A 15,024-nucleotide genomic window follows, 5' to 3' on the forward strand; every position below is an offset into this window, starting at 1 on the left:
GCCGCTCCCTGCCCCCTTACACAGGAGCTGCAGCGGGCACCAGGAGCAGCACCGGCCCCAGCGCCCGTTCGCTGCTGCGGCGGGCGGGCGCCTGCTATCCCCGGCCCCGGCAGTATCCGGCGCGGCAAGGAGGCCGCTTTGGCTCCGCCACCCCCTCCAAGCGGCCCTTCCTGCCGCCATGGCCCGGCGGCGCTGTCCCCTCCCGGCTGTTGCTCCTCCTCCTCCCCGCTCTGTCCCAGGGCGCAGGACTGACATCACGCCCAGGGTTTCTATCCGACTAAGGGAGGAGGAGGTTGAGCGGAGTGGTAGCGTGATGGCGGTGATCGGGAGGACTTAAGAAACGGCGGCGGAGCAACACAGTACCTACTCCCCAGGCTTCTCCCTGCCCGCTTTGAGGCCCTATTGTTCAAGCCGGTGGGGGCTGCAGGAGAGCCTGCCGCGTGGGGCTGTAAGGAGCCGGCGGCCTAGGCCCTGTGGCGGCCGCAGGAGCAGCCTCCGACCCTAGGTTGCAGCACAGACCTCTTCGTGGGGTGTAGCGCCGCCTCGGACTAGGGGAGCCTTAGGGAGGCCGGGCCGGGTGCACGCACGCAGGTAAGCAGAGGCCCGCCATGGCTCCTTTCCCTTTCCCTGGTCCGGAGTTGTGCGGTGGCTGTCGCTATCGAAGATGGATAGGAAGGCGACTAGCGTTGAGAAGGGTTTGGATGCCCAGCGCGAGGCTAGGCTCCTGGGCCCGCTCGCTGTTTTCCGAAGAGGGAGGGAGGGAACTGTGAGAGCTGAGGCGGGCAGCTGGGGTTAAGCCTCTTTCGCTGGCTCCTGCGGGGGGAGCCTGTGACGAACCGACTGGGAGGCAGGAGTGCGGCCTTCGCTCTTCTCTGGCTACGGGGGGGCGCTGGGAGAAGCGAGCACAGAAGACAGCAGCCGCCTTGGCAATAGTGCCAGGGAGCCTTGGCCAGGAACGGCGCCTGTGGGGGTCGCGCCACCAGCAGAGGGCCGTCTCCGGGGGAGGGAGGTGAACCCGCGGGAGGTAGGGAGCCAGCCCAGGCCTGGGCTCTCCCCGTGAGCGCCTTAGCAGCGGTCGGTCACGGGAGGCCGCGAGAGCACGGTGCGGGTGGTTGGGGAGGATCGTCACAGAGCAGGCGACAAGGAGCGAGTTTCGTGGCCACTAAAGATGTTTCCTGGGGTCCGGGGAGTGCCGGTCCCGGAGGCGGCAGGGTGTTCGCACCCTGGGCGCGGGAGGGCAGACAGCACGGAGCTTGGCCTCGTTGGGCAGCAGCGGCCGATCCGCGAGGAACCACCAAGCTGCCCGGCTCGTCGCCGCGGGGGCCCCAGCCTCGCTTCGCGGCCTCTCTGGGGTTATAGGGCTCTTTCCTATCACTTTTCTTCCGTCATCGCCTTTGTTTGCTGGCTGGAGTGGCCCTGGTGTCTGAGATGGTGCCTGAGCGCAGGGCTTTTTCCATCCCGGAACGAGGCGGCCCCCGCCTCCATCATGAGCTGTAGGTCGGGCTGTATTAGAGGAGAGCACCTCGAGGCAGGCAACCTGCGGGCGAGCCCCTAATCGCTTTCACACCACTAAATCTGTGAGAGGCGCTGCTCTTTAGCTGATTGTCAGTGAGTTCATGCTTGCACTCCATTTAAAGTGAGCCTAAACTTTTTCTAGGTGCATTTGACGCGGCAGAGATCTGATTTAAGATGTTCATGTATATGAAATAACGATCACTCCATCTGTGGTATCTTGTTAGCTTGATGTAGTTGAGCCAATTTTTTAAAATGGGACAGTCTTTATTTTCCTGCCTCTACTCCCAACTGGATGTAAACATTATGTCTGTGTCTGGAAATGCTTCTGATATGTTTGTTTTGTGCATGAAATAATTTTGCTAATCAGATCTTAGAGCATTAATATCCATAACTTATATTTATGTGTTTGGGGAGGCTGTTTTCCTTTAAAAGTTAGATCTGGTTGTTCTTAAGACAGTACTATGGCATACCAAAAGCTATTTTTCAGTTAAAAAGATGTCGTCAAATGTGATAGATACTCCCTTTCAATGTTGTTGTGACAGGACAGGTTATTTTCAGTATCTTTCAGTTGCAACCATCAAATATTTCAAATTATGTCAACATTTTCCTTTACTCCTTTAGGTAATTTGGGAAAAATCTTCAATACCTGCAGAGAACAGTTGAGTAAACAAGTCACCTGGAAAACAGAGTACCAAGAAGTAGATTCTTGACATCCGCCTTCTAACCTGAGTGGACTTCTATTTATCTTTTAAACTTCTTAATATTTACAATGAATGGGCACAGTGATGAAGAGGTTGTAAGAAACAGTAGTGGAGAGTCAAGGTAAGCACTTTCAGTCCTTGGCTACATATTCTCCTGTATTTTATTAGAACTGTTTTACGTTTTAACTTTGTGCCAAAGCTTCCTGGTGAGTAAATAGACCATTATTTAGGAGGACGGCCATGCTTTTGTTACAGATGCTTAATCTGCTTGTTAGAATCAGTTAGCTTCATTTAATAACTGTAATAATCGTGTATATACCTTACATAATACAGTTTTAATGCTATTTAAGCTCTATCAGCATCCGTTACTCTTTTTCCTCAAAAGTTGTCTGAAGTGTCAAAAGCTGAAACAGATTAGATTGAAATGTTAAAGTAAAACTCATGTCTATGAGGTGCAGGGCATGCGTGCATAATATGTGCTGTATAAACCCCGAACTAGGCTATCTCTAAAGTTGGAACAGTGGACTGTTAATTCTAGTGAGGCTTCCTTTTTTTTTGTTGAGTTGTCAAAGCAGTAAAATGGAAAGCGTTAACTTCATGTTTGTTTTCTAAAGCGAAAGCACAGTTTTCCCAGATGTTTTCTTAATTAAAAAAAAAAAAAAAATCCACCCTTCTAATGTCGATTGCTGGTGTTCTAGGATGTGTAGAGGGTTCACTTGGTTGGAAAAACCTGGTTAGAACGTCCCTGCTGCAAGATGAGGATAACGGTGAACTTGTAGGGGTGGAATTAAATTCTTATTCTAGAACACCGCTAAGTTCAACAAGTATCATCTACTGCACTAGGAAGTTAATATTTCTAAAACTGGGAATATGATGAATGCTGCAGATTTAAGAAGGCAAGGCAAACTTACAAATAGAAGAGGTTGTGATCATGCTGTCAGTCTACCCATCTGTCTGTCTCCTCCTCTTTCTGATCACAGCCTGTTGAACCTGTTAATTGACTCCCTCAGTCAGAGGTCATAAAGAAAACTGAGTTCTGTGGGCTTTATGAAAACAGCCAGTTGGGTAGAGGGGATAGATCTAAATTATTGCCCCAAGTGAAGAAATCCAAGAACAACATAATGGACAGCTGATCATTCAGCACGTGCTGGCCATCAAGCTTGCATGTAGCATAGTGAGTAATGGGGTGGGAAGAAGGGGGAAGAGAGAAGTGTTTAGGTGATATTAGGTGCAAATCTCTAGGAAACCTATGAGCAGTAAAACTAAAGAAACTTTAACAACTTTTGTGTATTTTTATGTCAAGCTTCCATATTATACCTAGAAATATTCTAGAAAGTCAGTAAACTTTGAATCTTGTGAATAATTTGTAAGCTTTTTTTTTTGTTGTTAGATTTCTGCTTCCAGTAAAGATGGTACTTGTCTAGTTAGCAAACAAATTTTGGGTTTCTTCTAGTAAGTGGCAAAATATTCCTGATTACTTATATTAAAAAAAAATGAAGAACAACAAAAAAAAACACCAACCAAACAAAAAAAAACCAAAAAACCCCCAAAAAAACCCAAAAACCAACCAAACCCAAAACAAGCCTTATCAGTTGAGTAGAGGAACATGAACAAAATGAAACAGTGTGAACAAAGCTAGTCTTCTGAACTTTTAGAGTTATAAATAAGACCTCCAATAAACATTAACTTATCGGGGACAGCTCTGATGACTTTGTATTTATGAAGTTTTTTTACGGCTTGAAACGAGCCACCTAGCTAAAGATAAAGTAGGAATAATACTGTGTATCAAACTATGACCACTTATAAATACCAGTATATCAGTTATTCAAAAGCTGTAGCAATTCTTATAAGACTAAACCAACTAAATATCAAAAAACCTTCCAGACAACTTTATTATAAGTAAATATCAGGAAGATGCAAATTACTTAAAACATGATAGTTGCCTGTGAAGTGAGACTTTGTTCTGTATCTTAAATGTGCTGCTTGTATCAGTCATTAACTCTGTAGCCTAATTCACAGGCAGATCTTGGAAAACCTATTTGTATGCTTGCCATTTGCTATCAGGAAACTCGGTTTTTGTAAATGAAGGGTGAAGGCTTCAAGTATTAAAGAATTGAGCCCTTTTTCTGTCCAGAATATTTTCATTATTGTGAAAGGTGTTTGATGCTTATGGAGTACCTTAGTATGACACTTGCCCCTGTTGTTGTTGTGGTTTGTTTTTGTTTGTTGGTGTTGTGTCATCGTTGTCCCCCCCTTTCTTCTTCAAGTTTTCCAGAACTCTGAATGATTTTCACTAGGAGGAAAATTCCTTAAGCTAGCTGTGACTGCAGACAGATATCTAACTGTATGTAACCAGGGAAGTGAAGCTGCATTTAGTCTTCAAATGGTCTGGAAATATTAATTCTACAGAATGGAAATAAAATCAGTAACAGAATAGCTACTATTGATGGCAAATTATCATTACTAGGCTTTTAGTGATCCTGTTCCATTCAGAATGCTAGGAAGAGAAGCAAAACAAGTTGAGAAAGTAATTGAGAATTGCTGCTGGGAAGAAACCATAGAGAAAGTCAGACTTTCAAAAGTAGGTAGAAAAGAAGAGGTGAAAGCAGATACAGTGACAAATCTAGGCAGCAGCATTGGTGATACAGTTGGTAATAATGACAATGAGTCTTTGAAAAGTATGTCACTTTACAAATGTAGCAAGGCTGTTTTTCTCTCTTTGATGTCTGTGTAAGCTTCCATGGTTGTTGCTCTGGGGTGACAGTCCTGATCACAATTAAATATAGCCAGATCTAGGGGAGTCACCATCACTACTTTGGAAAGTAAAGAGAAGCAGTGGATCAGGGCTGGCTTTACAGAAATACACAGCCTCATGGATACTGCTTTATATTGTTTTAAAGAAACTCTTACCGTGAATTGCAGAAGTTGTGGAAAGCCTGTAGTATTCTCAGCAATAGGAGGGCTGGAGAAGGGGCTAACGGGGAAACCTTGGATTGTATACACTGGCTAGCACTGTGGTAAGGAATTGCAGCTGTCTTCTATTCCCTGTGACTGGCTGTGAAGAAGCATTTCTGAAGCATGTGGGAAAGAAATGGCCAATTTTCCGTGCTCCTGTGTTCCTTTCCACTGTTGAGTCTCTTCATCTGGCTGGTAGATGACCAGAAATCTTTCCATTACTGCAGGTGCTGAGCCATAAGTTCTATTTGGCTACAAGTAGAAGTGAATCTCTTGTATTTTCATGGTTTAATAACTTGTTGTTGCACTGTTTGGACTTTCCTTGGCCATGTTAGCAACCTCTGAAGCTATAAAACTGTACTAGTGCCAAGCATGGTGAAGGTTGTAGACTGACATAAACACTATAATCTAATCTTGATGCTTGATGTTAGAATTTCTGTGTAATAATTACAGTGGAGTCTACTCTCCAGTTTTTTATTGAAATCACTGCTCTGGAATGTTTTTAGTAGTTCTAGGTGAAATATCACAGATAAACATTATCTGGATAGCAAGTAAGTATAAGCACAAAAACTTTATAGCAATGCTCTGAGAAACTGACTTAAATTTAAGAAAAGCGTTTTTGTGCAGTGTTCTTGAAAGCATTCTGTTGCAAAATTGAATAGGAGTAAATACATATTAGTTAGCTAGCATTAAGAAAGCTTAATGAGCAAGGAAGGGCAGTTATAGCTTAACTGCAACACAAGCTCCAGGTAGAACAGGCAATGCAGAAGTGAAACATTGGTGCCAATTGAATAGCAATCTGGTTTCCCATCTCTTTGCTCTTCCTATGTTTCCTGTAGAACAAGACATGGAGCACTTGAGCAGACCTTACTTCTCTGTAGGTAAAAAAGGGTGTGCTCAGTAAAGCTTATCTGGAAAGTAGCTGGCTGGGGTGCATTGTACTTCCTTTTTCCAGTAAGCAGAAAGTGGCTTCTTGCACCAAGGTCCCTTACCATTGTTTATGTTCTTGAAAGCTGATGTTAATACAAGACTGTAATATCTGTGGATTTAATTTGCTTTGTTGATTTAATAATCTGTGGACCACAAAAGATAGTTAAGTAAAGCCAGCTCTTTGTCAGCAGGCTTGAATTTGCTGTATAAACTCATATTTTTCACAGCAGATTAAAAAGATAATTTGAAAGCCACTATTCTAAGTTTCTGCTTTCAAGAAACCTAAGTGGGAGTTAAAACAAAGATTTCCCAAGCATAATTACAGAAGTATTCTCATCTATTGGTTTCTTTTTGGTAGAAGTAGGTAATACAAATTACAAAAAAAAAAAAAAAAAAAAGAAAAAGTGTGTATGTATAGAGAGAGAGTTGTATTGGGTTTATATGGCAAGGTTTTGGTAGTGAGGAGACTGCAGGGGCAGCCTCCATCAAAGAGACCTGTGCTGGACAAAGCCAGTTCCAGCTGGCCAAACATGAGCCAATCGGTGAAGCTGGTGGTGCCTCTGTGATAACATTTAAGAAAGGGTAAAACGCTGTGCAGCAGAGTGTGTGTGTGTGAGAGAGGGAGGAATGGGGGGGGGGAAATGTGAGCAAAACAGCTCTGCAGATACCAAGGTCAGTAAAGGAGGGGGAGGAGGCGCTTCAGGCATTGGAGCAGAGATTCCCCTGCAGCCTGTGGAGAAGACCACTCCAGAGCAGGTGGATGTGCCCCGAATGAAGCTGCAGCCTGTAGAGGTGTATGCTGGAGTAGGCTCCTGGCAGGAACTGCAGCCCATGGAGAGGAGCCCACGCAGGAGTAGGTTTTCTGTCAGGAACTGCAGCCCCTGGGGGACCCACGCTGGAGCAATCCATTCCTGAAGGACTATACCCCGTGGAGAGGGCCTATGCTGGAGCAGTTCTTGAAGGACTGTTCTGTGGGAGAGACCCCACGTTGGAGCAGGGGAAAAGTGTGAGGAGGAAGGAGCAGCTGTTATGAACTGACTGCAACCCCCCATTCCACATTCTCTCCCCCTGGGGGTGGGGGGAGGAGGTAGAAAGTTGGGAATGAAGGAGTGAAAGCGAGCCTGGGAAGAAGGGGGTTGGGGGGAGGAAGGTGTTTTAGTTTTGTCTTTGTGTCTCACCATCCTACTTTATTTTTAATTGTCAAGAAATGAATTTGAATTGTCAGCCTAAGTCAGGAAAAGGGAATTGAGTTCGTGCTTCAGAATAGATGAGAACAGGAAATAACACTTCTTGGTAGCCTGAACTTAATACTCTTTGTTCCCTTTGCTTTATATTAGTGGTGATGAATAAGATGATTTTTTTACACATCTAAATCAGACTGAGTAGTTCAGTTTTCTTTAATAATAAAAAAAAGAAACAAGCCCACTTGCATTGTGTTTGCCTAAATAAACTTACCTATGAACTTTCAGTTTTAAGAGTTTGGCATTTAGTGTCTGTTACTTCTATTCATTCTGGAAGGGGCTCTTCATATTCAAATGCATAACCTTCCTTGGACTTCTGGTTTATTAAAATGACGGTGAACTGTCATCTCAGATGCTTTTCAAAGACCTTGCAGAAATTAATCTTTTCTGGTTTTAATGGGTTAAACTTTTATTTTGCTCAAATTGATATTCTGTTTCCTGTTGTTTTTAAATTGGAGGATTGTTAAGGCAGTTTAATGTAATGAATGCCCTCTAAATCAGCAGTGATAAATTGTCCTCTCTTGGGTCCTTTATCAACCTAGACCTTATACAGGAGTCTAAATGCTCTAACAGTGCTTTTGCAGCATGGCTTGTGTAGCTTTCTGTCTTGAAGTTTCTCTTCCTAGTGCCTTGTATAAATTAGCTAACTGTTCCTAGTTGTGTATTCTGATCAGGGGGACCTTGTTTTGAGGTAAGCTAGCGAAGCTAAACCGAAGACTTGAAACAAAGAAAGTGACTCAACAGCACAGCGTACTGTTAAGCAGGTATTCTTTATTAGCAGTGCCGGGGTAGCATTGGGGATTCTCCTCCATAAATGCTCCCGATGAGTGGATACAATCAAGCCCCTTATATTTAGAGAATACATACATATTTATTATATTTCTGAGAAATCATTATCTTAAGCCCTCCTACTCCTAGAACTAATTGCATATTCATTAACTGAGTTATTTCACAGTTTCATGCTTCCATCTAATGTCCATTTTTATGTATCACAGTAACTCTGGGGGTCTCTGGTGGTCGTTTTACTTCATCCAATACTCTTCATCAGGTGTCCGCTCCGTGAACTCTTTGTTTTTAGGGCATGCGTAGTGTATAAATGCTTATGTCAGCTTAAAGCTTTGGCAAGAGTGCTGATTCTGTAAATGATTGTTACCTACTTCTCTTTTATTTATCAACTCAGTTATTCTATATCTTGGATATGTGTTAGTATACAATGAGGTTACACAATAGGTTATAAGATCTTGGGTACTATGCTGGACATCTGTTAGTTTTAGGTTAAACATCCTGCTTTGTATACAATGAGGTTACACAAGAGCTTATAAGGTCTTGGGAACTATACTGTTAGTTATCTATTGTAATTTATCTTATACAGAGATCTTTACTGCATCTTTAGACCAAGGTTCACAAGATTCAGCAGTATTTGACATATATGGTTTGAATCTCTTGTTTCAGACTACTGAAAAGAACTAGTGATTCTGTGACAGAATGCTTGATTTTAATGTTTGTCAGTGATGTTTTTCTTTGTCTTCTCCTGTTATCTCCCCAAAGCATACTCTTATTTTCTTCCATAGGTATTTATTGGGGTTTGAAAAATTAACAGGTGTGAACATGCAAAAATTATCTCTTTTGGTACTCTCAGTAAGCTATCTTGCTTTTCTTGCAAAATAGTTTGAAAACAAATATTGCTTTCATGGATCTCTCTTAAATTGCTCTTGAATATATTGAGAATATCCAGAGACAGTGTCTATGAAACGTAATACAGACTAACTTAGTTGTGTCAAGCTTTCATACCAAATCAGTTTTAACATATGCTGCTGTACAAATGCAACTATATGACTCAAGGGCTAGAGAAGCTAGCCCTATGAGAAACTGCTTTACTATATATCCTGGAAGATGCTCTCTGTAGACTTTACATTGGTTTGCCAACATACATGAAACTATACTTTTTCATGTAGAAATCCCATCCTGAGAGCATGCTATTCATTCTTAGCATATATTCCTGCATGCCTACTACTGCAGGTTAGCATTGTCGGTTAACTTTGTCATCATTGCAGTGATTTGTTTGCATGGTAGAGAAGTAGTCTCCCTTCAACAGGACTGAAGAGGTCATCATTATTGCTTTATCTGCCACTTTCACTGCTTTTTTTTCCATGGTCCTGTGATGCTCCTATAACTGTTTTGTGCAGTCTCATGCATTCCTGTCTTTGTTTAGTGTTGTTGGGTTTGGTTGTTGTTTTGTTTGTTGGTTGTTTTTTTTCCAATTGAACAAAATACAGTGTATGTAATGTATGGTTTCTTATTCAAGAATATTTTTTATCAAATAATGCTGTTTTAATTTTACTGGGCTTTATATATATAAACATGCTTGAAGCAGGGGGAGGAAGGATTATATGACACATTTTCGAAAGAGGGACTTACAAAAGCAGGAATTCTGTTTTGCGTAACAGAATTAAGTATCTAAAAGAGCACAAATGCTCTTCAACAGCAAATACTGAATATTCCCTTTCTGTATACATCATATTAACAGCATCTTTATTCTGTAGCTTAATTTGCCTTGCCCTATTGTTTTAGATCTGGAGTTCTTCCAATTCTAGTCTTGATAGTATTTATATTTTCTGTTGATGTTTAGTCTCTTCTTGGAAGCACATTCATCAGTGAAGAAGGGAGGGGGGAAAAAAAGGCAAATTACACCACAGGACAGAGTTGGTTGGAAGAGAATAGCAATGCAAGAGCAGTGTAAAGAGAGGACATAATGTGACAAGGTAGGATAGGATAAATTGACAAACGGAGGTGAATAGTTAACTGAAAATTAAGTTTTGTACATTGTCTCTTTCTTTCATTATATGTAAGGTATGTATGGTTTTTCTACCAGTCTCTTGAGTATATTCAGAAAGGGTGAGGGAAAGACAGGAAGGTTCTAATTTAGGCTTAGGTGCCTGAAGATTGTCTCCTACCTTCCAGTTTCAAGCAGGCTTTTTTGAAAGAGGGGGGAAAAAAGGACAGTTATGTTGTACCCAAACCCTCTCTTTTAGGCTACTTCAGGTGTCCACAACAGGATGAGTATGGTGTCCTCTTTCACCTTTTGCTGAACTGTTTCAAATAAAAGCATCTAAAGAAAAGGCACTGACCCTGGACTGTACAGGAAGAGAAGGGGGCAAGAAATAAAGCACTTTGCCTGTCCTCTTATGTAAGAGGAACTCTGGAGAGCAGAGGATCAGATTTGCTGTTCCTGAGATGATATTTATGTAACAGCATTAGGTAGCAGGTAATTATGACAATATTCTGAGTCTTTGGTTGAAGAAATACTTGAGTTTTAATGTTCCTTGCATCCTAACACTAGGGATACGATACCAGAATCTCAGTAATTAGTAGTGCTAGTTCAAGTGATTAATCTTGTAGAGGTCAGTGGTGCTATTTTGTGTTAATAGGCATTATTCATTGTGAGAAAAGTTAAACAAATTACGGACCCTAGCTGGGCAGCATCAGATAATATTTAAAGCTCTTTAGCTAGAGAAGGATTTGCTTGTATACTACGCCACAGATAATGCAGGGAAAATCAAAGCAGCCCATAGGCAAAGGAGGAAAAGAAAACGTAACAAGGATGTTAAAATATGACTACCTCACAGCTATTATTTCCATGAATTTACATTTTAAATGCCTTTATTATAGAACTTAGGTTCTGCTTCTTTTAATAAAAGGATGAAAGGAAACAGTCTTGCTATCATGAAAGTGTGTTGTGTTTTGGGGGGTTTTTTCTCTTTCCCCTAATGGAACAACTATTTTAAAAGTCAAATTTTGGTATAGTCTGAAATGCTCTTACTTGTAGCTTGGTTAGCAATGATAGCTTGCAATGATTATTTCTAGAAAATGTACATGTTGTCTTAAACTGTATCTCCTTTCCTTTTCAACCTCAAGAAAGATTAAACAACTTCTGGCATGCTGCTGATAGAAGTTGCTGGAGTGAGAGATTGCTTGTCTTTCAAGTTCTCAAAAGAATGTGAACTCTTCTCAAGCTGATTGTGATTGGTTTTGCCCTATAATAGCTGTTACAGTATTCATTTTAGCGGATCAAGAAAATGTCATCTGAGCTGCTAGAAATGTGTATGAAACTTCTATATCTTGTATGTCTTTTCTACAAGCTTCAAAAAACCAATTAGATTTTTAAAACTATGGCAAACAAGTTCTCTGAACTTACAGTGATGCTGGTAGATGAGTTCTGCAGTGGCTTTGTTTTTTTGGTGGTAGGGGTTTTGTGTGTGTTTTGGGTGTGTGTTTTGGGGGTTTTGTTTTGGGGGTTTTGTTTTGGGGGTTTTGTTTTGGGGGTTTTGTTTTGGGGGTTTTGTTTTGGGGGTTTTGTTTTGGGGGTTTTGTTTTGGGGGGGTTTTTTGGGGGGGTTTTTTGGGGGGGTTTTTTGGGGGGGTTTTTTGGGGGGGTTTTTTGGGGGGTTTTTTGGGGGGGTTTTTGGGTGTTTTTTTGGGTGTTTTTTTGGGTGTTTTTTTGGGTGTTTTTTTGGGTGTTTTTTTGGGTGTTTTTTTGGGTGTTTTTTTGGTGTTTTTTTGGGGTTTGTGGGGTTTGTGGGGTTTGTTTGGGTGGGGTTTGTTTGGGTGGGGTTTGTTTGGGTGGGGTTTGTTTGGGGTTTTTTTTTGTGGGTTTGGTGGGGTTTTTTGTGGTTTTTTGTGGTTTTTTGTGTTTGTGTTTTTTTTGTGTTTTTTTTTAATTCATGTCAGCAATGCTCCTTGAAGAAAGGGGAAAAGGTATTAGACTGCATAGCATTTTAAGCACTTGGAAAAGCAACTGCAGTCTGTCATGATGCAATGTGGAATGTGTGTGCATGTACTAAAATTGAAAACAACAACAAAAAACCCGTTTCATTTGAAATTTATTTAGTTAGTTAAATTTAGTTAGTTTAAATTCTGTATTGATTTGCACCATTTTATACTTTGGTTTCAGGACAGCAGTCTTAAGAAATATTGCCCTGTTCAGTTGTGCTCACTTGTTACACTGCTTTGTGGAGTCTGTAAGTTGGTAGGATATTTTTTAAAAGCTGAATCTATTCCTTCTACAGACTGCATTGACACCACTAAGGGGGTGCTGAGTTGGGGGAAGGTTGGAGAGGATATTAATAGCAATGTCAAAATAAGTTATTCTTGTGGAGCATCACTCACCAGCAATCAAATATATTGTTTGAGGACCAAGACTGTGTTTTCAAGGTGCTTGGCTTCAGCTGTGATAGCTCATACTGCTGCTTTGTACCGTTTTTTCAAATTGTGTGAAAATTGCTGAAATTCAGAGTAAATGTAAGAGCATTTAAAGTGAAATTTTGAAGTTGCCTCTTCCTTAGTTCCCCCTCTGTTTGCAAGGAGATGATGGATGTAACTTTTTTTTAACACATGCATGTGTGTAACTGTGTACCTTTTCTTAAATACTTCCATCCTTCCTCCTAGGGTTAGCATCTGAATTTTACTGCTCATGTGGTAGAGGGTCATAGGTAATTCCATGACAGGGATTAGAGATTTATGTTCATTTTTAATAACTAAGGGTTGCTTAACGTGTCAGTGTTAGGGAGAAAGGAAGGCTGCTCTTCGTTACTGTTTTTTACCCCTTAGTGTGCCAGTAGTTTTGTGTTTGTAGTAAAATGTGGGAAGGCTGGGGGAGGAGAGTTCTATTTTTCTTTCATGAATACATTAGCTAAAATACTGTAGAAAAAAAATTGGCTACAATTAAGTCCTGAGGCAGGGTGAATCTGGGCCCTGCTTAGGTGATACTGAGAAGTAATGACTGTTAAATTTTGACTAGGTCAGCACTAGACAAGTGAAACAAAAATAAAAAGCCAAGTACATATATATCCCAGTGAAGTTACATCTGCAAAAGCAAAGTACTAGAAAGGGATGCTCTCTGGTGGTAAATTGACATGGTGTAGCAAACTGCTAGTAGCTGTGTTGAAAAGAAGTTGAAATTGAAAACTATTACTATGGTGCCTTATTAGAGTAGTTTTTCAGTAAGATGTAATTTTCAAAATATTTAATTTTCAATACCCCAGTTTTTATTACAGGCACTGCTTAAGAGATGTGGCTAGAATGCTGCAGATGTTTTGGTGTGAGGGAAGAAATAGGTTTTTAGTCTCCTCTTTAGATAACACTTCTTCCTTTGTTTCAAGCAAGTCTTGGCATATTTTGGAGACTTTCTTGATATTTTTTTTTTATTTTTTTATTTTTTTTTTTTAGAAAGATAAATAGGTCTGTTGTCTTTATTGTTGCTGCTTTCTTACAAGTATTACTGCAAAAACAAGTAAAGCATTGCTTTATCTCGGAAGATGATCATGCAAGTTGGTAGTCTGGCTGTTGCAGATCTGTTTCTTATACTACCTACATATTCTAATATTTAAATATAATATTATAAATATAATATATAATTTAAATATCTAATATTAAAGATAATTAAGAAATAAATCTTAGGCTGAAGATTTCCATTCAACTTGTGTTTGAATAGGTAAGTAGTCCTGTTAGGCAAGAGATTTTTTTGTGGTATTGATACAAAGATGTTTTCTTTCAACTGCTGCAATCTCCAAATAGCTTGGTTAGGGAATGAGATTTCAATTTTATTTTTGTATGTATGTTTATGTATATGTGTGTATATAAATATATATATTTTTCCCCTAGGTTTAAGAAAAAAGTTATTTATTTCTGTGAGAGAGCAGAGGCAGTGAGTTTGATAGAGGGAGTGGCTAAAATGAGTTTCTTGTTCTTAAGCCTTTTCATGACACCTATGTTAGTGTAAAATTGAATTTGAAAGACGCTAGTATTAAGTTCTTATTTAAATAAAAAGTCAGTTGAATGTCATAGTTTGAAATACGGACATTCCTTTTTTCACAAAATGTAAAACTGATATACTTTTTTTAAAAAAAATAATTTTAAGGTTTGGACAAAGTACAGGAAAAACAAGGACACAGTCTGCACCTGGAAATATGTGACAGCTAGTGATTTGCCTTAGCACAAACTTGTTCTCTTCTGGCTCTTAGACTACAGTGATCTCAGTGGTAGAAATAAAAATATCAATTTTCTCTCTGATGTTTGGAAAACTTGGGTTTTAGGGTGTTTGGGGGAGGGTTGGTGCTGTGTTTTTTTTTTTTAATGCTGAAAATTGAGCATTTATCCTGTAGCATTTACTGTATAGTGTGTTTTGCCTAGGGTTCCTAATCACTGTTACTGTTGGTTTAAATTGATTATATTTCTCAGAGGAAAGTCCTTTGATATACAGATTATTGCAGCTATTGGAGTTTTAAAAGTATTGTGTCATGCAGTGCTGCTTGTACAGTCTCAGCAATCTATAGCGTATCTTCATTGCAGAATATGCAGAATGTACTCATATATTCGGTCAGTCGCTGAGGGAAGCTGCTCCAGAGACGGCCCGATCCACAGCAGAGCAGCAGATCTTGGCACACAGGGGGTTTTCCTGAGGCAGGGAAATGCCAGGGCAGCAGAGAGACCTGCCAGGAATCAGCAGATCTCATGGGAGACGCTGATGAGACCTGGGCATTGCCAGAGCAACCACAGCCACCTCCACACCTATAAAAGGAAGCCTAGGGAGCATTAGCGACCAGGAGTGCTGCGAACAGAGCGTGGTGTGTCAGCCAGGGCGTGGGTGAGGCAGTTTGCGTGGAAGGGTGCGCAAGAAGGGCATCA

At 40.8% G+C, this 15,024-nt stretch overlaps 1 protein-coding gene across 4 annotated transcripts in view; it reads left to right on the plus strand.

Moving 5' to 3' along the window:
- The first annotated feature begins 287 nt into the window (after window positions 1-287).
- Window positions 288-15,024, plus strand: part of LOC137675684 (chromodomain-helicase-DNA-binding protein 1-like) — an 85,862-nt gene continuing 71,125 nt past the window's right edge. For all 4 annotated transcript variants that reach the window (XM_068421853.1, XM_068421854.1, XM_068421855.1 and 1 more), the window contains exons 1-2: window positions 288-591; window positions 2,137-2,337. In XM_068421853.1, coding sequence (XP_068277954.1) covers window positions 2,285-2,337 — 53 coding nt within the window. In that variant the 5' untranslated portion in view covers window positions 288-591; window positions 2,137-2,284. The remainder of the gene's footprint in view (window positions 592-2,136; window positions 2,338-15,024) is intronic.

This window comes from Nyctibius grandis, chromosome W (assembly GCF_013368605.1).
Source record: "Nyctibius grandis isolate bNycGra1 chromosome W, bNycGra1.pri, whole genome shotgun sequence".
NCBI classification, from domain to species: Eukaryota; Metazoa; Chordata; class Aves; order Nyctibiiformes; family Nyctibiidae; genus Nyctibius; species Nyctibius grandis.